This window comes from Bos javanicus, chromosome 18 (assembly GCF_032452875.1).
Source record: "Bos javanicus breed banteng chromosome 18, ARS-OSU_banteng_1.0, whole genome shotgun sequence".
Lineage (NCBI taxonomy): Eukaryota > Metazoa > Chordata > Mammalia > Artiodactyla > Bovidae > Bos > Bos javanicus.
The window spans coordinates 35868154-35891183 of NC_083885.1; the positions used below are offsets into that span (position 1 = coordinate 35868154).

General features: G+C 56.5%; 2 protein-coding genes across 3 annotated transcripts in view; one reads left to right on the forward strand and one right to left on the reverse strand.

The window, feature by feature from the left end:
• The window catches only part of PRMT7 (protein arginine methyltransferase 7), a 116572-nt gene that overhangs the window by 38760 nt on the left and 54782 nt on the right, over window positions 1–23030 (forward strand). For both annotated transcript variants that reach the window (XM_061387671.1, XM_061387672.1), the window contains exons 19-20: window positions 239–7082; window positions 7963–22460. In XM_061387671.1, the coding sequence (XP_061243655.1) occupies window positions 239–288 (50 nt within the window). In that variant the 3' untranslated portion in view covers window positions 289–7082; window positions 7963–22460. The remainder of the gene's footprint in view (window positions 1–238; window positions 7083–7962; window positions 22461–23030) is intronic.
• SMPD3 (sphingomyelin phosphodiesterase 3) lies at window positions 754–13474 on the reverse strand. Its single transcript, XM_061387675.1, has 7 exons — window positions 12155–13474; window positions 7067–7142; window positions 6800–6955; window positions 6202–6291; window positions 5957–6020; window positions 4035–4197; window positions 754–3781 (listed from the first exon to the last, which is right to left on the reverse strand). Exons 1-7 carry the CDS (start codon window positions 13472–13474, stop codon window positions 3680–3682), a joined length of 1971 nt encoding a protein of 656 aa, XP_061243659.1. The 3' UTR covers window positions 754–3679.

Here is a 23030-nt window from a genome sequence, read left to right on the forward strand (position 1 = left end):
TGGGTGGGTCTGCTACTCTCCTGGAGCTGGGCCAGCCTGGCCTTGCACTCTGGGGACCTTTGAGTCCACCTGCCCATTCCAGCTCAGAGAGGCTCCTATGGGCAGAGTTACTGATGTGGCTGGGCTCTGGGTCTTGAAGACCCTGGTAGGGCCAGACTGAGGACCAAGTTCAGACTCTTTTTGTTTGCTAGGTAATGGCCCCAATCCACATTTGTAAGGGTTTGGCCTCCGTGTGCAGCAGCATCAGGTGACCAAGACCAGCACCTGGACACCAGGCTGCTCTTCTGAAGTCAGGGAGGAGGCTGTCCCAGAGCAGTTCAGACGCAGATCCAGGATACCAGCCGGCAGGAGGAGGGAGCCTGAAGGTACAGCCCTTTCCCACGTGCCCCCTTCTAGCAAAAGGACCTCATCCCCCAGCAGTCTGGGCAGATGGGTACTAGTGCAGGCACCCCAACTTCACCTTGCCAGAGAAGGGCAGGGAGTCCCAAGGAGGCCCAGCCTGATTTCTTCCCACACACAAGGTCCTGTTCTGCTGTTTACTCTAGTTCCAGAGGGAGTGAGTAAGAGAACCCAAGTGGCCTGGTTTTTGAGTGGTTCAGGGCAGACTCAGGCTGTGCTCATCCCATGGGGAAGGGCAGGAAAGGTAGGCCCTCCATGGCAGACTCCCCATAGCCCTGCCTGGCCACCTTGCCTGCTGGAGCCAAAGCAGGGTCCAGACCAGCTTTTCACTCAAATAAGTGCAGAACACCAGCCTTGAGCCTCACAGTTTTATTTTTTTTCCTCATTATCCATCCTTCTTTTCAGCACCAGTAAAGGAAAAAAAAAAAACACTTCTCTTTTCAAAATACTTTATCAGGTGTAAAGATTGTTTTTCTTCTAGGGAAGAATTGTTTGGATAATGTATTTGATAACATTTTTACCAAAACCTTAGGTGTGCTTACCATAGAAAACCCCTAATGTCCCATGAGGATACAATACAGAAAAAAATACAGAAATTAAAAAAGTGTTTGTTTTTTTTTTCTTTTTTAAAACAGTATTTCTAAATTTCAGCAAGTTAATACAATAGTTAAAAAGCATCAAGATTAATACCCATACTTAAAACTGAAGGTGGTTTGGACAGATGAAGTGACCGTTTTTCTCTGAAGCTGACCTCTGGCCTCCTGGCTTCTGTGGAGGAGGCTGGGCCCGGGCAGGTGCAGAGCCTTGGGGATTTAGGTGACACCTGTGTCCGTCCTTCCAGGCCTAGATGCCACAGAAACATCTGAGGTGTTCCTTTTTTAAAAATCGAAATGGAAAAGTCTGGCTTGTACACAACCCCAGGGGTGCACAGGTTTGATGAAACTCGTGGCTGAGCAATGGCGGCCTCAGCACTGGAGGCCCCAGAGGGCGGCGCAAGGGGAGTGGGGAGGCAGGCAGGCCCTTCTCTGGAGACCAGGCAGGCTGGGCAGAGGCGACTTTGTTAGGACGGGAGAATGACTGAGGCACAGGGAGGTATGACTTGCCTAAGGCCGCCCCATGAGTAGGGAGAGAAGCATGTGCCCCGTGCCCTGGCTCCCTTCCAGCAGCCCCTCTGAGGGCTGGAAGCTGTGCTAGAGTCATTCCACTTCAGGAGCCAGGCCCTGCCTCCGCGGCTCTCCTGGGCACACAGCTGGCCCACAGCCTGGAGCCTTGGCTCTGGCCCAGACGTCTGGGTATCACATCTGCCCTGTTGAGCTCCACCTGCGAGCAGATTTCTGGCCGCTCCTAGGATTGGAGGCCTCTGACCCAGGGAAGCCTAGCCAGGGCCCCAGGAGCCACAGCCCTGGAGGAGCGGTGCAGTGGAGAGCCAGGGAGGACTGTACCCTGGATGGTGAGCTGCCCTCTTGGCTTGATGTGGGAGGTGGGGCTGAGGGCCTGGCCAGGGGAGTGCTCCAGGCAATGAAGCCCTCTGCCCAGCTGCTGCCCTGGCCAGGGGGCTTCAGACCAGCCCGCACCGCCTTGTGTGCAGCTCTTGGGAGTGTCCCCTCCAGTGCAGGGCCTGGCCTCTGACCTTGCCCCTCTTGGTCCCTCTTGCAGCTCAGTGGGTGACAAGGCACAGCGTCAGCATATTGGCACCAGGAGGCTCCTGGTAGCAGAGTCCTGGTACGTCCCCAGCCTCGTTGGGCAAAACTGGCTTCAAGCCAGGTGGCACGTTGGTTGGGGCGCTGTGAGGAGGGGAGATCAGTGGGGGGTTGTTAGTAACCCCCTGAATTGGAGGGGCCTTGCACCTGGAAATAGACAAAACCCTCCCTGTGTGACTGGGGGCAGGGGGCGTCCTCAGGTGTGTTTAGAAAGGCAGGTGGGCAGAGGCAGTGCTGCCGTGGGATGAGGAGCTATGGGCTTCCCCTGCAGGCTCTGCCACACTGCACAGGTACCCGGGGCTGGCCCTGGTTGCATGGTGGCAGACTGGATGCCTGTGCACCTGAACACCAACCAGTACTGCTCCCTGTGTGGGACGAGCAGTGGCCATCAGCCTTGCCACCCTCAGGCTGCACACTGGTGAGGTGACAGGCTGCTCTGCGCCTTGATCCCCAAGTCCCTTCATCTAGGGCTGGGGTCACTGTGGAGGATGGGCCTAGGAGGACAGAGCCACAGCCCGCCCCCCCCAGATGCAGGGGGACAGTTCCTGAGCTCAGCCAGCACGCGGATAGGGACAGTCACCAAGGGAGGATTGGTCCTGAACCAGAAGAGTGTCCGGACGGGAGACAGGATCAGGCAGAAAGAGAATGTGTTGGTTCTGACAGAACAGAAGCTACAAATCTTACCGTTTTCAAAACAAGAAGTCCCCCTCCCCCCTTAAACCGTGAGTGGTCCTTCTTCCTGTAAAAAAAAGGATGCTTTCTCTTTAGAATCCTGTCTATGGCTCCATGGCCCACGTTGGAGTCTCCAAGGGAGGCCCCGGGCTCTGCTGTGCCAGGGGAAAGGAGCCCCTTTCAGGAAGAACAGTGTTCTCCCTTGTGGCTTGCAGACCCTTTAAAATGAAGGGTTATTTTTGTTCTTTTTCTGTTTTTCTTTTTAAAATGTAATCGCCCTTGAATGCAAGACCCTGGGAAAGAGCCCGGGCTCGCTGGTAACTGGACACAGCCTTCGTGGTCCCTGCTTGTGAGCTGTCCAGGCTGGAGGCGGCGAGCTGGCGGTCCCGTGTCCAGGAATGCTTCTTTGGCTGGTTCTGATTGTGTTTGGAGTTTGGCCTTGGGTGAGGCCCGAGTGAGGGGTCTGTGGCTACGGTGTGGCACGTGGCATGCGGGCAGCGTGCATGCGAGGGTGCAGGCATGCGAGACAACATGGCAGCAGACAGAAATAATGAACCCTGGACGAAGCTTGAGAAGAGATACAAAGAGTACAGAAACCCGGATCTCATACTAACCCACGGGTTATAAACTAGCTTGTGCTGTAGATTTGTAGAAAATCAACGATTCGAAAGAATGGCACTGGTTGGGCAGCCAGGACTCCCCAGGCTGGCCTGACTCCTGTCCATGGCGAGTGCCCAGAGGTGCCGGGCAGCGCTGGTTCCAGCTCACCCAGGACTGGCCGCGGCTCTCCCGGGCCCCTGCCCTCCTCCGCTAGCACCAGCGGTGCTCGCTGGAGGGGACACGGCCAGGGAGGGACTGCGACTCAAAGGGCTGGCGGAGGCCCCGCTGCTCATGGTGACTGGGCTGGTCTATGCCTCGTCGTCCCCTGCAGACACCATCAGTCGCATGGCCACCGGGAGGTGGTCTGTCAGGCCTGACAGCTGGGTGATAAAACTGAATTCTTCCACCTCCTGCGGGAGTGGGGAGGGGAGAAGGAAGAAATACCCCTGTTAGACCCAGAGGGCATCCTATAAAGCAGGGGCCTGGCTTGGACCTTCCTGAAGGCAGAGAGTGGGAGCATCCTGGGGGGCCCCAAAGGCCTCCTGGACTGGCATGTCCCACTTGCAGAGGAGAGCTCGGTGCTGCCAAGGGGTGTAGAGCAAGAATGTCCTGCTACGGGCACAGCCTGGCTGCCCAGCCCAGCCCAGCCCAGCCCAGACTCACGGCCTTCCAGTCCGGGTACAGCCCCTCCTCCCCATGCAGCATGTAGTCGATGCGCCTGCCGTTGCCTTTCAGCAGCTCTTTGCGTCCCTTCTGGCCTCCCCCAGGGCTCTTGCTGGTGGGGAAGGCGAGGTACTCCCGGCGACCTTCCTCACTCTCCAAGACCCTGCTCACACAGAAGGCACAGGAAGGCAAGGTGAGCACAGCCCCAGCCCCAGGTCCTAAGGGTGGAGCCACATTCCATCCCCCAAGTCAGACCAAACCCCTACATTTAAGATCTGTCTTCTCCGTGGGCCCAGAAAGGGACTGGGGTAGATAGAGACTGGGTCTGAGCCTGTGAGTTCCTGACTGACTGAGCCACTGCCAGGGAGTGTCCCATGCCCACCTGGGGTCAGCAGCACTCACATTCCCTTTCTGAACTAGAATGTTGGCACCACCCAAAACCTGTAACCAAGCTGGGGACAGAACTGCCCACCCCCTCTCCAGGGTAGTGTTGTGCTCTGAGCTAATAGGATCCTGTTTGGGGGGAACTTGATCTTTGCGGTGAACGTCAGAGACCCTTCTCTTCTGGAAGTCCCCAGGCCCCCCATGACTCCCATTTCAGGTCAGCAGGGTAGCCAGGAAAGCACCCAGACCCCATCCCAGGACCAGACTCCTGTGTCAGTCTGTCCCCAAGACCCCAGAACACTTTGAGGACCAGGTGTGTTAAGAAAGGAACAAGGTGGGATGCGGCTGTCACCCCATTTTTCAGAGGAACGAAACTGATACAGTTGCTGGTCAGAATTCTGCAGGGAGGGTAGGGCGCTCAGGTGGAACGTTATGCCCTGAGTCCAGGTCTCTTCTGACTCCATGTCTACCTTCTGCTTCCTGCCAAGTTACCTCCAGAGTCCGAGCATCATTGGGAATGAGCCTTCAAGGGACACCCCATCTCAGAGGGCAGTGTTGGGGCGAGAGGCACAGCCACCAAGAGACACTGCAAAGGCCCACCCACCCAACTAACGCCTGGACACATGAACAGGGCACCTGCACAGGCGTGGCAGCAAACACGAGTTTCTGCAAGGTCTTTATCAGCCTTGAGATGTATACACTGATGACACACAGAACAGCTTTCCATCTCAGAAATGTAATCCATTCCTGTCCTGTGCCTTTGATAATTAATTCTAGCATCAGTGATCTAAGAGTTACTGATAAGTCATTTTTAAATCGTCATCTCATAAAAAGATAATTTTCTCGGCCTGGGATGATGTTTCAAATTTAGTCTATAATCTAATTAATTGGCTGAAATTAGCTTCAAGGAACCATCGCTGGGGCTCTGGGCTGTCTCGGGCTGTGAATTATAAATTGGCTCTGCTGCTGGCCTCTCAAATGTGTCCTTTTCAGAAGTCTCAGATTCAAGAATACAGTTTGGCTGGGGTGGATCTGTCTCTACATTGACTGGCTTGTGTTAGCTCTGTCTGTGTTTTTATCTGTCTGATTGGTGGCTTCTGGTCCCCTGCCACAGATGCCATCCCCAGGGCCCTTTGACAGGGATCTCTGCGGTGCCTGGCCTCGCCCTGGGAGGTTATGGTCCTTTTTCCTGTGCCTGAGGCAGGCTGGGGCTCAGGGCAGGCCAAGCTCTGATAGAATGAGCCCAGACTTGGGGTGCTGGTGTAAGAAAAACCACCTCGAGACCCCAGGCCTCCTCAGGATCCTCTTCTTGGTAAGGATACCCCTGGGGCATGAAGTTCACCACAGCCTCTGCCCACCCCTAACTTGCATCCCTGACGCTTTTAAGAGGTGTCTCATCCCAGGGAGCTGTGGGCTCTCATCGGCCCACACAGCCCACCTCTCCACACCTAGTCTGGGTTCGTGCTCATCCCAGACCTGGGAGCTGCCTGGGTCTGCCTACCTGCCTGACCATGGCACTGTGGGTGCCAGCCACTTACTTTTGCAGATTGTCGGGGGTGCACACTTCCTCATCATAGAGACCGTCCTGGTCCAGCAGAGTTCCTGGGGACAAGGGGGTGAGAGAGTTTACTGTGGGCAGCAGGGGCAAGCCCAGGGCTTCTGCTGGCTGGGCAGCTCAGTGCCCCCCTCCCCGCAATGGTGTGGTCTCTTCAGGAAGTCCGTGGGGTGTCAGGCCTCAGCAGTGCCCCTCCCACCCCTGTGCCTGTCCCCAGCCCCAGCTCACCAATTGCCCACGGCTTCTCCTCCCCAGGCCCCAGGCGACAGGGGTCCTTGTAGCGTGTAAACAGGGAGTGCTGCTGCTCCAGCTTGTCATCTGTGCAGGGAGGGAAGGAGTGCTATGGGGCTCAGGGTGTCTGGCATGCCCTGGAGGGCTACCTGCCTCTGGTTCCGGTTTGACCAGAGTCATCAGATCCCTGTCCCTCGGATAACTGCTTCTGGGTAGGGTCTGTGTTCCCGGACAGATGGAGCTGTGGTTCATCTGTCACTGGCTTTCTGTGTCCTTGAGAACGGCCCCTCTAACAGCCGTCAGAACTGTGGCTGGTACAAAGAGTTGAATACAGACCTGGTGAGTATCATGACCTAACCCCATTAGTCTGGATTTCAGAGGCTCCCTGCCTTCACTGCCAGAGGTTTATCTGCAGGGCATCTCCTGACCTCCAGCAAGGTGGCCTCTAAGCTTTCTAGGCAGAGCAGGGGTTCTTCTAGGATTTCTTGAGGGCAGAGAAATCACAGTCTTGCTAAATGTCCCACTTTTGTGCTCCTGAGGAGCAGAGCCCATGCCTCCTCCATGGTTTACCCTAATGGGGAGGAGCCCGCCTCACCGGAGGAGCAATTGTCAAAGTTAAAATCTCCGCAGATGATGTCAAACGCCACCAGCTCCTCGGGGTTGGCTGCGCTGGACGAGGAGGTAGATTTTCGGAAGTTGGCCAGCCAGTCCTGAAGCATGTTCAGCTGCTCACACCGGATGTCACTGTCCTCTGTGGGGCGGAAGCACAGGGAGGTGATGAGGCTGCTGCCAGGACCCCTGCCAGGCGAATCCTAGCCCACTGAGGATCCCACCCGCTGAAGCTCGGATCCCTGGACCCTACCTGACAGGGCGTGCAGGTGTGTGCAGGAGATGTACCCGACGATTCTTTGGTCCTGAGGTGTGCTTCCCACCTGCACCTGTAGTGGGAAGGAAGTGTTGGTGATGAGACCTAGAGTTACCATTGCTCTGAGCACAAAGGGACGCTGGCGATGCCCGACCCCAGCCAGGTCTAACCCTCAGAAACCCAGCTCTGTCGACTTCTGGCTAGCCTGGGCCTAAGAAGAACAGCACATTGCCTGCTTCTAGGAGCGTCTGCTCCAGTGTGGGAGGCAGATGCATGAAGAAATACCCACTTTATGGCAGGGTGAATGCCACCGACAGTTCATGCAGCGCTTTGTGGGGGAGAGATGCAGAAACCACCACAGACCTCCTCCCAAAACCCCTGCCATCTCCTGACCAGAGTGTTCCCACGAATGTCCCTCGCTGCTTTGTCCACTCGCGTGGCTCCTTCCTCCTCCCCTCGGTCACACCCTGGACCTGATCATGACGTGGAGCCTGTTCCTCTGAAGTCTAAGTTAGGCTCCCTCTAGGATGTGGCCCAGCCACGTAGCTCAATACCCTTGTCCCCGTGAGAGGCCTTGGACCTTGCTTTCTGTCTTCTCATCCCAGTCTTTGCCTCTCTGGCTTCATGAGCAATTATTTTACCTGCTTCTTGGCCGTGGTTCCCATTAGTCCCCAGATCTGGGATGACAGCTGTGGCTGGTGTCTCCATGGCACCTGTCATGGCTGACCCCAGCCCCCCTGTGACTGCCACCCCACGCTCAGCCCTTCCTCCACAGGGGCCTCTTCATTCTACTTGCCCAACCCGTCCTTGCCTCTTGTTCTCCTCCACTGGAGACAGAGTCCCTGGCAGGTGGAGTGGGGCTGAGAGCTCACTGACTCCCTGCCCAACCACAGGTGACCCTGGCAGACCGTCTCCACAGGTTGGCGTAATGAAAACAAGCACCTCAATTGTTCAGCACAGACAACTCGGCCCCCAGTGGTGAGTGTGGTGCAAGCCTGAGCCCTAGTCAGGCTGTGGTTGGGAGGTGAGGGTTGACAACCCAACCTCGGGTTCTCAGGCCCTCTGCTGGAGGCTCCGTCTTCGGGCACCCTGACCAGAGGCTTCTGACTGGATCCTCACCCTCGTCCTCTCTGGGCTTTCCTCCCTCCGAGCCTCAGCTGTCCTCCCCAAATTTTGCTAATCTATTCTGGCCTGGGTTTTCTGTGACGACGAGACCCTGAACCCTGGGAAGTCTCCAGGGAGCGTGACCATGGAGGCCAGTTCTTAGCTGAGGTGTGGCAGCGGCAGGGCGGGTGCCCCGGCTTCTACTGAGCAGAGTTCTGCCTGTCCTCTAGCTGAGGTGGCCGGGACTCGGCACGGGCCCTCTGCTCTGAGAGCCTCGGGAGGCATCCATCCTTCTATTGCTGAAGTCAGATTGGCATTCCCCTCCATGAGGACTTTCTCTTTATTAAACACCTTGAGCTTTCCACAGCTCTTCATCTCATTTCCCAGCCTGGCAAGGTGTACATCTTTCATTTTCCAGTGCCCAGGTGGATGGATGTCTGGTTACTTGATAATGGGCCCAGATTTGGGACTGTTGATAAGTTCATATGTTCACCATTCACGTCTTGCCCATAGTCCGAACACACAGCTCAGCCCAATGGTACCCCTGCCTCTAGAATCCCTTGGAAATCACACACCATTGGTGCCCCCTGTTGCAAAAACAACACAGTTTAAAACCACAGTGCCCCCAAAGGCCACATGATGGTGCTCTCTGCATCCTCTGGCCAAGAGCCTGTTTTCTCTTCTCAATAGTAAAACTCATGCCCAGCTGCTTCATGGATGCGGCCTTACTGGAGCCTTGCAACTATGAGGATTACACTAAAGTTAACACCATCGGTGGCTGGGGTCATGAGGCTCTGGTGACTGAGGCAGGTTGAAATCTGATCCTCACACCCAGCTCCTCCCCCTGCCCTACGCTACTCTCTGAGCTGGTGACTGAGCCAAGCTTTTCAGCCGCCAGCCATGTGATGTTTCTAGTGCAGGAGCCCCGCACTCAGCACTTGGAGTCACCTCCCTGTGCTGAGCCCTGGGCAGGGACAGAGACAAGTGCAGGAGGCCCTACTTCTGAGGATATCCCTCCCGGAGGGGAGGCACCCAGAAGAAGGTACAGCAGCCCCTCCACCCCCTTCCTCCAGTCAGTCCAAGATCTGCTTTATAGTGCTGGGACTTATTGATTCCCAGGCTTGAGTCCTGGGGAGCTGCAGAGGCTCGTGTTTCACTTGCAAAAACAAACCATCACTCTGAGAGGCTGTGCCTTTAGTCCTGGTGGGCAAAGACCGTCAACAGGGCAGGGCCCAGAACCAGGCTCTTGCTTAGGAGGCAGAAGCTGGTCCAGTCCCTCCCTCCCTTCTCAGGCATCTCTCAGACCCCCTCTGAGGATAAGGAGCTCAAGGAGTGAATAGGGAGGTGAGGCTGGGTGGGGAACCCCAGGTGAAGGGAGCAGCCAGGCCCTGCCGGGGCTGGATCCTGAAACCTCACTTACTTCACTCCTCCACGTGGAGAGAGAGGCGTGCTGTCACCCACAGAGATGAGCTGGCTCTGGTGTGCCAGGCACCTCCGCTCCACTCTTGAGTTCTGCCTGACAGGAGAGGTGGGGTGCAAGGCCCTAGGGCCAGGGCTGAGGAACCGGCAAAGGGAAACTGGCTTGTGCTGGACGCCACCAAGGAAAGCTCCACTGACATGGTGACACATGGAGGCCCCTAAGGATGCGGCTGGAGCAGAGCTCGGGGAGGGTGGCAGGTGGAGGCTGGCTTCTCCCCGAGGCGTGGGAAGAGGGTGACAGGAGTCAGACCCGACACCAGAAGGATGGTATAAGAGGGAGGACAGTCCCAAATCTCAGAGGAATGGTGGCCTGAGCCATGACATTGCAGCTGGACATACAAGGTGGACCCAGAGGTATCTGGGAAGTGAAGTTGGGAGCCTGGGTGGATTCACTGGGCTCAGGGTTAGAGAGTCCTCAGCAAGTCTGGAAATGGGAGCTGCAGAGGCACCCCAGGGTAGGTTCCTGGGGCTGACTGCCCATGGTAACGACTCAGCAGTGAAGAATGCTGGCTAAGTGGGGTTGTCTGCTCTGGGAGCTGCCAACCCCCCAACTCAGGCTGGGAGCTGGGCAGAATGTAGCAGGCCTGGTGCTGCCAGATTTGCCAGGGTGGGGAGAGGAGCTGCAAACTGGGCTCTATGTGAAATAGCTTGATTTTTAAATGTTGCCCAACAAGAAAAATTTTTTAATGGCAGGAACCAAATTAAACATATCTGCAGACTAGTTTTAGATCCAGGAGGTAGAGGCACAAGTGTTTAAAGGATGAGCAGGTGAGAAGAGGCCCGGAAGGAACAGCCAGAGAGCTAGGGGCTGGGAGGAGATTCCGTGGCAGAGGGGCTGGCCCTGGTGTGCATGATAGTTGGGGTGCTGGCCTGAGGGGAGAGAGGAAGAAGAGGTGTGTGGGCTGGGAGCAGGGTTAAGGGGGACCCTGGCCTTTGAGCCATCTGTAGTAGGGCGGGTGCAAGGGAAAGGGTACATTCCCCCAACCCCCAAACGGACAGCATGGCGCCTCCTTCCCCAGAAAGTCACTCCGGCTGCTGAGACAAAAATACATCTGTGGAATGAAACAGTGACGAACCACATGCCAGAATGGGGAGGTTGGTCTCCTATAAGAGGGAGTGTCTTCAATTTCAGCATCTCAGGCTATGAATGGAGAGCTGGGGACCCCAGCTCTGCACCTGCTGAGCCACACAAGAGGCCTGAGCACAGGAGTGGGGGCGTCTGGGTGCTGGGCTGGGGCCCTGGCAGGCTCCGTGCAGATGATCCGCCTGGGCCCTCACTCCTGGCAGAACCTTGGCTGACAGGCAGCAGCTTCCTGGACAGGTCAGAGCTGAGGCCTGGGGATGAGCACCCCCGACACTGGTCCTCCCCAGTAGCCTCACCAGTCACCTCCATCATGGACCCCTGCTAGCGGAACTGAGAAGTCTCAAGGGGAGTGCGGAGAGAATCCACACCCAAAGCAGTTGCTGCCTCTAGGGGCAGAAACGCCTATTCTGTAACAGCTGGCCAGACGGGGCTTTAGAAAACTCTGGAGGCACCAAAAGCAGCTTTTGGATAGGGAGCAGAAAGTCGACATGCTGAGCATGTCAGGCTCAGGAGAAGATAATATGTAATGACCAAATTACCATGGTCTAAAAACTCCTGCAATTGCATCCAAATTAGCAGAAATAATAATGATTCACTTTAATTAGTGACTCCGGAAGTGAAGCCTGGAGCTGGTGGGCAGAGTGCCTGGCGTGGCAGCTGCGTGACAGCCAGGAGGGAGAGGACATCCCGGCCGGGAGGGCTGGTGGCCTGAGAGAGCGGCTGTGGTAACAGCCGGGCCTGAGAACTCTGCCTGCAAGCTGCACCCCCTTATCTGCAGTGATTCAGAGCAGGGGCTCCCTGCCACCTCCTCTCAGCACCGTCTGCCACCTTCACCACCGGCACCCTGAGAAGCTCCCAGGCCTTGCCCCTCCCACATGGCTCCCACCACATGAGTAGGCTCTACGTTGCCCCCGCTTTACAGACAGGGAAATGGTGATGCAGAGATCATCCAGTCTGGAGCCTTGGCTCCTGCTGCTGCAACTGCTGCTAAGTCGCCTCAGTCGTGTCTGACTCTGTGCAACCCCATAGACGGCAGCCCACCAGGCTCCTCTGTCCATGGGATTTTCCAGGCAAGAACACTGGAGTGGGTTGCCATTTCCTCCTCCAGTGCATGAAAGTGAAAAGTCAAAGTGAAGTCTCTCAGTTGTGTCCAACTCTTAGCAACCCCATGGACTGCAGCCTACCAGGCTCCTCCGTCCATGGGATTTTCCAGGTAAGAGAACTGGAGTGGGGTGCCATTGCCTTCTCCAGCCTTGACTCCTATCTGTGCATTATTTTCCTTGTCTCTAAGCCAGGGGCCCCTCGATTCAGCTCCATGAAAGGCCTTGTCTGCCCCTTGCCCTCCCAGAGAGTGACCAGCTGCAGCCTGCCTCCCCCCTACCCTCCAAATTCAGGCCTGCTGGTGGAGGCCCCCCTACCTTGAGATACAGCGCTCCCTTTGAGGCCAGGCTGTCGGAGAACCGCCCGTTGGGGTAACAGTGATAGGCCACATCCATGATGGGGTAGCGGCTGGCAAAGAAGAGGCCACTGTTGAGACACTTGAAGCTGCAGCAGCCATGGCAGCCGTACACCCCGACGTCGTACAGGATGTACTCGAAGTAGCTGTGCAGCTGGTCTTTCAACTTGGCGGCCGCCCGCTTGTCAAATACCTCCTGCAGGCACAGGAAGTCCAGGTTGGCAGGGAAGAAGGCTGAGACCTCGTGGTCAAAGGCCTCATCCGGGTGGCGCCTCCTGCGCATGGCCGCCTTCTTCACCACCGAGGCCTTGTATGGGAGCTTGCTGTTGGCGCCCGGCTCCCCGCTGCCGCCATCAGCCCCAGACCGGCCCTTCACCAGGGACTCCCTGGAGGCCGAGGGGCTGCCCAGGCTCCCCGAGTCCCCATCTTGCTGACTGTGGTTGGGTGTCTGGCCCCGTGGGCCCCCACCAGCCCCGTTCCTGGCCTGGCCCCCATTGGCGGGATCGCCGGCTTCAGGGGGCCGACCCCCCTCATCACCACTGATGCGCACGATGCAGGCATCCTCAAGGTTGCCTCCATCAGCTGGGTCCCCGGAGGCCAGGCCGTTGGCAGCCTCATCACTAGGATGACGCCCGCCGTCGCCTTTGTACTCCACAGAGGCCGTCCTCTTGATGCTCCCAGGGACGGCCCGTGGCACACCATCACTGCCCTGTGGTGACACCAGGCTGCTGAAGCTGGCAGCGCTGATGGAGGTGTTGGTGGGCGAGTCGATGTAGATTTTGATCTGGGGTCTACTGGCCCCATTGCGGATTCTCTGCCCGATCTCTTTGGCACGGGCTTGGGTGTTGAACACGTTGTTGAGCCTGGCCAGCGAGTCCGGGAGGAGGCAGAGGTTGGCGGTGGCAAAGCAGAAGCTTTTGCCAGGACCTGTACCCTTCCATTCGCTGAGCAGGGCCGCCCCACCGGTGGGGCCCTTGTCCTCCAGCCGGGAGTAGACGTAGGGCCGGCGGGCAGACTGCAGTGGGGACCAGAGGAGGAAGCCAAGGAATGCAAAGGGCAGCGAGGCGACCAGGAGGGCCAGGTAGACGGGCGTGAAGAGCACGGTGCAGAGCAGCTGGAGGTAGCAGGGGTCGTCTGCCCGCTGGCGCTTCTCGTAGGTGGTGGGTATGAAGGAGGCCAGGAGCCGGTCCGCCAGCCAGTAGCACGGGAAGATGAGGGCCCAGGACACGGCGTGCAGGGCGGACAGACAGCTGTTGGGAAAGGGGGTCGTGTACAAAACCATCGCAGCTCATTGGGCACTGCGGCCAGCCCTACTACATGGTGTCCCTGGCAGCGAGAGCGCTTTCCTGGGTTGGGCGGGTGAGTAGGGGAGCAGCTGGAGGAGGGTCACCTCCTGGTGAGACACGACTCTGGATGGTCAGTGGTGTGTGTCAGCCAGCCAGTCATGGTTCCTTCAGTGGGCCATGCTGGGCCACCAAGGCTTGCTGAGAACCTGCAAGACAGAAAGTGTGGTTGCTGTTTAGTCACTAAATCGTGTCTGATTCTTTGCAACCCCATGGACTATAGTCCACCAGGCTCCTCTGTCCATGGGATTTCCTAGACAAGAATACTGGAGTGGGTTGCCATTCTCTTCTCCAGGGGATCTCCCCGACCCAGGGATCAAACCTGCGTCTCCTCCATTGGCAGGTGGATTCTTTACCACTGAGCCACCAGGAAAGCCCAACACAGAAAGTGAGGGGCTTTTATTCATCTTTATCTGGGTAGATCAGATGCTGAGCCTTTGCCCTGCTCACCCTGTTCCTGCCTCCTCTGACCCCAGCAGGACTGCTCTGAGAACCAGGCTGGAGCCAGCAGGCTCACATGGGGGTGTTTGGGGCCAGAAGGCAGCCTGGCACTCTTTGTCTTTGTAAACACAGGCAAAGTGTTTGTTGGTTCTTTGGAGGAAACTGACTAATGATGTGACTGCCTCTAGTTCATGGTTTGTTTTTTTTTTTTTGGCTGTGCCTTGTGGCTTGCAGGATCTTAGTTCCCCAACTAGGGATCAAACCTGGATCTCAGGCATTGGAAGTTCAGAGTTCTAACCACGGAACTGCCAGGTAATTCCCTAGGTGACCATTTTGACCTTGTGACCTAATTGCTTAGAAATTGGCCCAGGATTTGAGCACAGGCTATGGGTATGCAGAACACTGGCCTGGAGCAGCCCATCGGGAGCCAGGGGGTGTGTTTAGAACAGACGAGGGATGAGCCTGAGCCAGGAGCTGTGGACACAGCCACCTGTCACCAGGTGCTCACTGGGACAGGACAGTGAGGGAACACACTGCAGAGAAAAGGGGCTAGAGGGTCCTGGGGCAGAGGGCAGTGTGGCTGGCAGGACCCCTGAGAGGAGGGCCCCCCATAACCAGGCTTTCACTGTGCCCCAGCCTGCAGCATCAGACCATCTCTGCCTTCCCATTCCTGCAGGAACCCCTGCCTGATGGGGACCCAAGCACACAGCATGGCTCTTCCCAAGCTCTAGAATGCTCAGAGTCCCAGTTACAGGGGACCCTGATGGTCCTGTGACTTCCCCCTTAAGTCCTTGAGATAAGCCCCAGGGCCCAACTGAGGCCCAGAACTGCCAGAGTAAGTCCACCCCAGCCCATATGGGACCCCCATGGGTTTTAGAGCCGGCTCAGGGTCCCGCCTGGGAGAGGCCACAGGTGCATTCATTGTGCTAAACGTAGAATCAATAAAGACAAGATTCTGGAGTGTTTACCCAGCCTCCAGGGACCCAGGGTGATCATTCTGCGGTGCAGCTGGTACAAACATAACCCAGAGTTTTCATGGCCAGATCAGCTGGGGAACTCATTTCCTGTTCATCATCTCACCGGCCCAGCCGGTCTGCTGCCATGGCCCCTTGGGGGTCTGTGTCCCCGATGCCATCCATCCTGGCCCCATGCCCTCTCTTCCTCCTGCCTTCCTGGCCCACCTCAGCTGGAAGTTGGATATCATCTGGACTCTGCCCTCTCTCTCAGTTCCCACATCTCATCAGTCCCCACTACCCACCCAAGCCCCTGTGGATCCCCCTCCTGCTCCAGGACTGCATCACATGCCACCCATTTTTGGCCTCTTCCCCATCAGGCCATCCTCCACAGGATAGCTGGAGGGACTCTGATGTGATCTGATCAGGTTGCAGACGCCTCAGCCCCACAGAAGCCTCGCTCAGCCCCTGTTGGCATTGCATCTCCCCAGCCAAGCCCACCCCTGTCTGTGGCCCCAGCCCTCCTCGTGTTCGCCTCCCAGCCTCCAAATGTGATTTCCTGCCCATGCCCTGCTGTTTCCTCCGCCTGTCATCTAGTTCATCTCCTGTCTTCTAAGACTCGGCTTAAAGATCACCTCCTTGGGTCCTTCTGTGCCCCCGGCTAGGTGGCTCCGTTAGCTCCACTGGGGGCTCCCGTGCCCCCTGTGCATGGCCTGCTCTCTGCAGTTCTAGATCATGACTGCGTGTGAGATGAGGTTGCCGCCTTGCGGAACTGGGGGCTCCTTGAGAGACAGAGCTGCCCTGAGGGTGCCGGGGCCCCTGGAGCTGCGCCAACAGGAGCTCAGGAAATGAGTGAGTAAATGCAGATCAACCTGCCTCACGGTCTAAGGAGGGGGAGTTTCCGTCACCCAGTTGCTGTCCTGCAGCCACCGTCTGACATGAGGGTGAGGTGCTCTCCCCAGAACAGAGCTTCATGTCGAAAGATAAGCTGGTGGTAGTGTCTGGTTCTGTAGGATGCGTTTCACCAAGATCTTTACTTCCTTTAGTTACGTTTCAAAGCAGGTTTGTCTACCCAAACCACAGCCATCTGACTAGGAGCCCCTCAGGTGTGAGCAACAGGGCTCCCTGTGGTGAGGCCAGAGAGCAGGCCTCAGTGTCCTGCGCCCACCCACCCCCCACCGCCCCTGCCACCCCCCACCCCCTGCCAGCTGCTGTGGGGCCTGGAGCCTCGGACTCAGCCAGTGGCTTTCACCAGCTCCTCCACATCCAGCCCAAATCCTGGCCTCTGTAGGCCAGACCCCGGGTTGGGGGATGTCCTCACCCTGATGGCCTCAGCTGTTTCAGGGGGCCTGTGAACTTGGGCCAGACTGGTGGGCTTAGGGCCCCAAGACCAACTTTGTAACGACAGTGGTTGAAATTGGAGGGTTTGCTGCAAGCCTGCTGACCCTCTGTGCCGTGATCTCCTCTAACCACCCCCAGCAGAGCAGTGTTACCCCTGTGACTCAGGCTTGGAGAGGCTGGTGGCCCAGGCAGGCCACATCTGCCATCTGACACACTCACTTGTTCTTTATTTAAATCCCAGCAGTTTCATGTGAGTTTAACCTGGAATTGGGTTGACAGCCCACTCACGTGCCCATGTAGCCTGATGGGTTTGCCCCCACCACCTCTGGCACACAGCGTGTACACAGACTGGCACACTTCATTATGTGGAGTCTGCCAACTTCAGACTGGCTGGAGCGAGAGCTACAGGAGAGGACATGGCCCAGAGGAAGAGCCTGCAGGTCCTGTTCCTCTGGCTGGGGAGGGTGCGGGGATTGTCCAGAGATACCCCAGCTGCCAGCAGCACCTGTGGTTGGTACCAAGGTGCTGAGGGTAAGGGTCCAGGCCAGACACCTGGGGACCCCAGGACATTGGCCCAGTGTCACAGAGCAGGCCTCTTCCCCCGTCTCCCTCCCCTCTTTCTGTAGCCTGAGGTCATCAGCCCGGCCCAACCAACACCATCTTCCCCTGAGCACCGCCCCATCCAGTACCACCAGTCTCAGACCGCAAGCCCCAGACCCACAGTCTGCACAGTAGTCAGTGGAGCTTTGGAAACAATCTGATTATGTTCTCCCAGTGGTGGTCTCATTGTCTCGGGGGACAAAGTCCAGTCTCCCAGTCTCTGTCTAGGGGTCCTCTATGCCCCTGCCCTCCCTGGCCAGGTACATGCAGCCTCGCTTAATAAAAGGCTTCCTGAGAGAAATGGTTTAAGGGGTGGGTGTCCCCCTGCAGCTTCCTTGGGTCCTCCTCACTCCTGCTGTGGCCGCAGGAACACTTCTGGGCAAGTTCCCTCCCTAGCCTTGCTTGAGTGGTAGGTGTGACCTTTCTGCCTCCCCTGGATTGGTCATAGGAATGTTTTTTGTCCCCATTCAGGCATCAATGGGCTGGCAGCCCAGAGAACTATGGTGCTTCTCCAAGATGGGGTAGATCCAAGCACCCCGGCCCTTCACAGCTCCCCTGGGTCCTGTTTCCAGAATGCCCCCCACCTCCCCCCTCCCACAGTGTCCTGGACAGAGGGAACCTCAGGTGCTGCCCCCCTGCCCTGTGGCCACTCACAGTCCCTGCCTCCAGGCATGGGAGCTGCTGACGCAGTTGACACAGAAGGGATTGCCACCAATGGAGCCAGTTCCTAAAGCTTTGTGGTTAATTATTTTGTCTCAGTGAAATGAAAGGAGGGTAAACAAACAACAACACATTAATTAGTCTGATCTACACTTTCCCCACCAAAGAGAAGAGCGAAGTTAAACACTGGAGGCTGGCAGCTTCTCAGGGAGCCCGAGAGTCCTCAGCAGGCTGGAGGGCAGGATGGCAGGGCATGGGTGTCCAGTCTGTGCCCCCGGACAGAGTTCTTTCTCCCAGGGAGAACACCCGTCCCTCCTCCCTGCCCAGATCTCTGCTTCTGTGTCCTGGGGTTGGCACCTCTGCCAAGCAAAGTCCACTGTGGCCATTTCTGATGGAGCTGATGGATCCCTTAAAGGCCCTGTGTGCTGAGCTGTGGCCAGCCAAGCACACGGCAGCGTTGCTTTTTTGAGGTTTCTGTTTTAAAGCCAACAGTCACTCCCAGGATTATCCCTATTGTGAATCCTGGTGTGTGGCTTCCAGGGTAGCTTGGGATGACCTCTTCCCTAAAACTAGTGTTTCCAGAACTCACCTGGCATTCCAGACACCCTCAGGTCCTCATAGTCACTTCTGAGCTCTAGGCTCAGGAAGGGGTCTACACAGCTCTCAAGGGAGGGCTCCCAGGACTCAAACACTCTGTTCTAGAAGCAGAGAACCCCTGACTCGCTTCCTCACCCTTGGCTGCATTGCTCAATGTTCAGCACGGGCTCAAGGGTCAGGCTGACCTGATTGAAATCCTGGCACTGGAATCAGGCTCTGTCTCATCGTGGGAGTAACGATACCTTCCTCTGAGGACCATCCTGGGGATTAGAGGGGTCACGCGGCTCACAGGGCTGACCCTGCTTCCTTCCTACCTTCCCCTGCTCTTTGCAGGACCTCCCTGACCACCCTTCCCTGACGCTGGCCCCTGTGTGCCCTGTTTGCTCTCCTTGACCTGTAAACTCAGTGGAGTTTGCAGACAAGACAAGCTGGTTCTGTGTGCTGTTGTGTGGGAAGCCTGAACTCACCTGCTGAACTTGTAGGCCCCGCACTGACCTGCAGTGCCTTCGGATCCTCAGAGGTGGCCTTCACTAACTTGTTCCTCCCACCGTGGTGAGGACTGGACTGGGTCTGATTGTGACAAGGAGACTGGGCTGTGGAGCCAGGATGGACAAAGGAGCAGAGAACTCCACAGTTTGCAGGTGAGAGAGGAAGAGGTGACTGGGCAGGACCTGGGAGGTCACAGGCCCAGCCACTCCCAGGCAGGCAACGCCTGGGCCATTGACTGCCAGCAGCTGCTCCTGCAGGTGACTGATGATCTGCGGTGACATGTCACCATGGAGACCCCTGGTTGCTAACCTGTGACCTACAGCCACCACAGCATGAGGAATGGGGCCTCAGACTGCTCAGAGGCCTGAGCTCCATCAAAGTCACTGTGCTCAGGGCTCCAGGGCTGACTGATCTGCCATCCCCCTGGGGAGGGCATCCTCAGGAATAGGGCCTGGTCCTGTTTGGGTGAAGATGCAGGGAATAGGAGGGTAGAGAGACAGGTCCCCGATAGCCCTTGTGGGTGAGCCGCAATGGACAGCCCTGGCACCGGCACCGAGATGCTAGCCCACTTCCAGCTTCCTGGGAAGTGGACCTAGCATGTGTGCTGGCCCCCACGGTGAGCTGCACAGAGGCCCACGGGGTCCAGGAGTGCGGACTTCGAATTACATTTCTCCTGCAGTGCGAAAGTGAGTAAGCCAGATCAGTCCTGCTCGTGAAGGCAAGCCCTGCCCCCTCTGAGGAAGCCCACGCCATCTTCCGGGGTCTCTAAGCCTTGCTCTGGGAACTTCTGGGGATTCAGTGAGGGTCAGGTGTTGCCCATGTAGGGCTAGTCTGGACCCAGGCCCTCCCTCACTTCCATCTGGTCCTCATGCCTGCTGAGCGCTCTTCCTGGCAGCAGGGCTGAGAGTACTGGAGCAGTGGGATCTCCTCTTATCCTCATCGTGTCCACAGGCTCATGTCTAGCAGGAGCTGGGCCAAGCCCCAGGTTTCCTCAAGGAAGGTGGAGAAGACTGCTCCAATACAATTATCAAAATGTGCTCGCCTAGCTGGCAGCGCTGAGATCGGGGCGGCCCATTTCTGCCTGGATGCCTGCTGGGAGGGGTTGGCATGGCAACATGAGCTCTGAGCTGCTGAAACTTGGAGTCAGCTCATGGCTGGGAGGACACAAAGAACGACGGAAGAGGATGCCTTTCCGAGTGAAGCAGGTCAGACAAATCTGGGCTAATCCCTGCAAACCAAGTCCCAGAAGCAGAACTGGGGACTGGGGTCCAGTGTCCACACGTGCTTAGCATGCCTTCTGCTGACACAGCAGTGCCAGGTAGACGCTTGTTCACCCTTCCAGAGTCAGAGTCCCTGCCTCCCCTTCCTGTAGCCTTCCCCAGCCTCCCTGCCCCTCCTACACTCTCCCTCCCTTGCACACCCCCATCTGCCCATTTCATCAGGCACGTGCCAGTTTGCACATCAGCCCCCACCAGCCTGGGAGCTCTAGTGGAGTCTCAAGCACCAGCACAGGCCCAAATCTTAGCCGGCTTCAGCTCTCTGGCTGTGACAGACCCACTTTTGTCTGCCCCGCAGCCATCTGGGTGGGGGGCAGTGAGCCCTACCAGGCCACTCAGCACCACAACCTCTTGACCCCCAACTACATGGTCACATAACCCTAGCTCTTTCTGGACCCCTCAGGCAAGAGGCCTGCATTTTCTCTGAGACGGAAGCACTAAGAACCTGAAGCTTCCAGAGCCTTCCTGGAGAGTGAATCCAATTTGGAGGAAAATAGACCTTAGGGCTGCAGAATGAGGCTGAGTCCTGGTGACACCTTTGAGCTTCAGTTTCCCTGTGCCTGAGGCCAACACAGCCCCCAGAATTTCTAATTAATGGGTTGGCAAAATACCTTTTTCCTTGCTCTAGACAGTTTGAGTTGGGTTTCTGCCACTAAAAGGATCTAGTCTAATATCAACCTTTTACTTCATCTTTCTAAAACTTAATTCTCATCATTTTCCTTCCTGTGCAAACCTCCTGTGGTGCCCCCTGGCCTGCCTGCTGGGCAAAGGGGGAGTCTCTCTTCTGAGTTCCCTGAAGGCCTGGCAAGACCTGGCGCCTGTGGTTTGTGCCCCATGAGCATCCCTCAAGAGACAGCCATGCACAAACTCTGTTGTCAGTTGTGCCAGGTTCAAGCCCTGCTGCCGATACTGGATAGGGTGCTTGCCTGAGTCTCTGAGCTGCAGTTTCCTCATCCATTAAGCACACATAGTAACATCTCAGGGTAGTTGGAGATGACAGACGGGCAGCGCTTAGCATAGTGCCTCACACATCTCTAGTACAGTACTAGTCAGCGCTCCGTTTCTGTGGTTCCTCAGTTCTCCATATCCATGGATGTGGAACCTGCAGTCACAGAGAGCTGACCTTAAGGGACTTGAGCATCTGTGGACTTTGGTATCTGTGGGAGGTCCTGGAACCAATCCCCTGTGGATACTGAGGGAAGACTGTAATATTTTATTACTGTGGTGGTGGTGGTCTCAGTCATGTCTGACTCTTTGCAACCCCATGGACTGTAGCCCGCCAGGCTCCTCTGTCCATGGGATTTCCCAGGCAAGAATACTGGAGTGGGTTACCATTTCCTTCTCCAGGGAATCTTCCTGACCCAGGGATCAAACCTGAGTCTCCTGCATTGCAGGCAGATTCTTTACCGACTGAGCCACCAGGGAAGCCCATTTTATTACTACTATTACTGTTAATTTCCTTGTTGCCATGGCCCTGAAGATACAGCTGGAACCTTCAAAGTTTCCTCCTTGTGTGGTCGGCTGCTTGACAGAAAATATGCCCTGCTTGCTCTCCCACGTGAGGGGCAGGGATGGTGCAGGGGCCTCCATCTCCGGGCAGGACTGTCTGTTGTGGGCTGCTCGTGCAAGCCCAAGTCACAGGCGTCTGCAGAAGCCAGATGCAGGTAGAGGGGTGATAAAATTTTCAAAAAGAAACTTTCCAGGGGAGCTATTAATGCGTCATGTGGTTTCTGAGAATAGGAACAGGCTGCAAGCAGCTCTGTGGCACTCCTTCAGTCAGTCAGCCTCGGCATTTCCATGTCAGAGCTCAGAAAGCCCAGATAAAGCCAATTTTTGCATGACTGGAAAGCAAATCTTAAGCAGGTTGGAGGTAGATGCACCAGGGCGCCCCATACCACCTAGTGTTTAAAATTGTTGTACATCTGGGTTCAGGACTTTGTGCTGCAAGGTCATAGGTCAGTTGCCCTTGGGGTGTGGGCTCCATCGTGGGAGGGGGCTGAGTTTGAAGATCTGGCCACCCAGCCCTCTATGGCCTGCCATTCCAGAATCATCTATTGGTAACTGAAAAGGGGGCCATTAAGGAGAAGGCTGGATGATGGCTGATATCTAAATCCACGTCTGAGCCATCCTGAGTGGCATCTTCTCTTCTTCCCATTTACCCTTATCTTAGGCTCAAGCATCTGTCTGCAGCCAGATCTGTCTGCCTAGAGTCTGCTGAGGGCTGGAGTTCATATGTGCCCACCAGTCCTGTGCCCTCATGGTGGCTGAGCCCGGGGTAGGGGTGTTCTTGGGTGATGAGGGCTTCCTGCACGATGAATATCAGGTCTGAGATTGCCCCATTCACAGGGTCTGCTCCACTTGGCTTTGACTGGACAGGACTGGAGCAGGCAGTTGTGACTACTGGAGAGACCACATATGAACAGCCGAGCATGTGGATGGGGTTGGGCCTCTTACTTCAAGAGCTCTGAGCCTCCTGTGTGCTGAGGTCTGCGCCTGAGCCTCACCTGGCAAGAGGCCGGAAGCTGGGGATCCTGGAACTTCCCAGCAGGTCACGTCACCTGCATCAGGTGAGCCCTGGGGTATCTGCTGCGTGACTGACTGAGTACCAGCCCCTAACCAGCTCCCTGCTGCCCAGCACCACCTCCACACTCAGGAGAGGCCCTCCTCAGGGACCAACACTAGGAGGAACCTCGCTTCTCTCAGGCTCTGCTTTTGAGGCTTCTGTCCCAGCAAGTCCCTGCTTCCCTGACATGAGAGCTGATGTTAATGGTTCCTGAGGCGAACAAGGCTGGGAACACATTTCACTTAAGAACAAGTGACAGCATACTTTCTGTGGGAGTAGAGCTTTAAATACAAGTCCACACAAATGGCAGGATTTATGCAGACTCAGTGTTCAGCTGCATTTCAAGTACAGCGCTTCCTCCTGGAATGGATTGGCCCACTGAGCAGCATGCAGACATTTCAAGGCACCAGAGAACACAGATGAAGACAATACACCTCCCTGACATGGCAGGGACTTGCTAAAATTCTTCTGAAGGAAATCACTTCACACTCAACCTCAGGTTTTCTATGCAAAGAACATTTAACAAACTGAGTCGTAGAGAGGAGAATTCATGCGAAGATTTAAAAGCAAATCA

Excerpts from the sequence above, each read along its gene's own strand:
- SMPD3 (XM_061387675.1), bottom strand. The coding sequence starts at position 13,474 with ATGGTTTTGTACACGACCCCCTTTCCCAACAGCTGTCTGTCCGCCCTG. Across the intron at positions 6,956-7,066 it reads ACACCTGCACGCCCTGTCAG|AGGACAGTGACATCCGGTGT; the intron begins GTAGGGTCCAGG and ends TCCGCCCCACAG. Across the intron at positions 6,021-6,201 it reads GGAGAAGCCGTGGGCAATTG|GAACTCTGCTGGACCAGGAC; the intron begins GTGAGCTGGGGC and ends CCTTGTCCCCAG.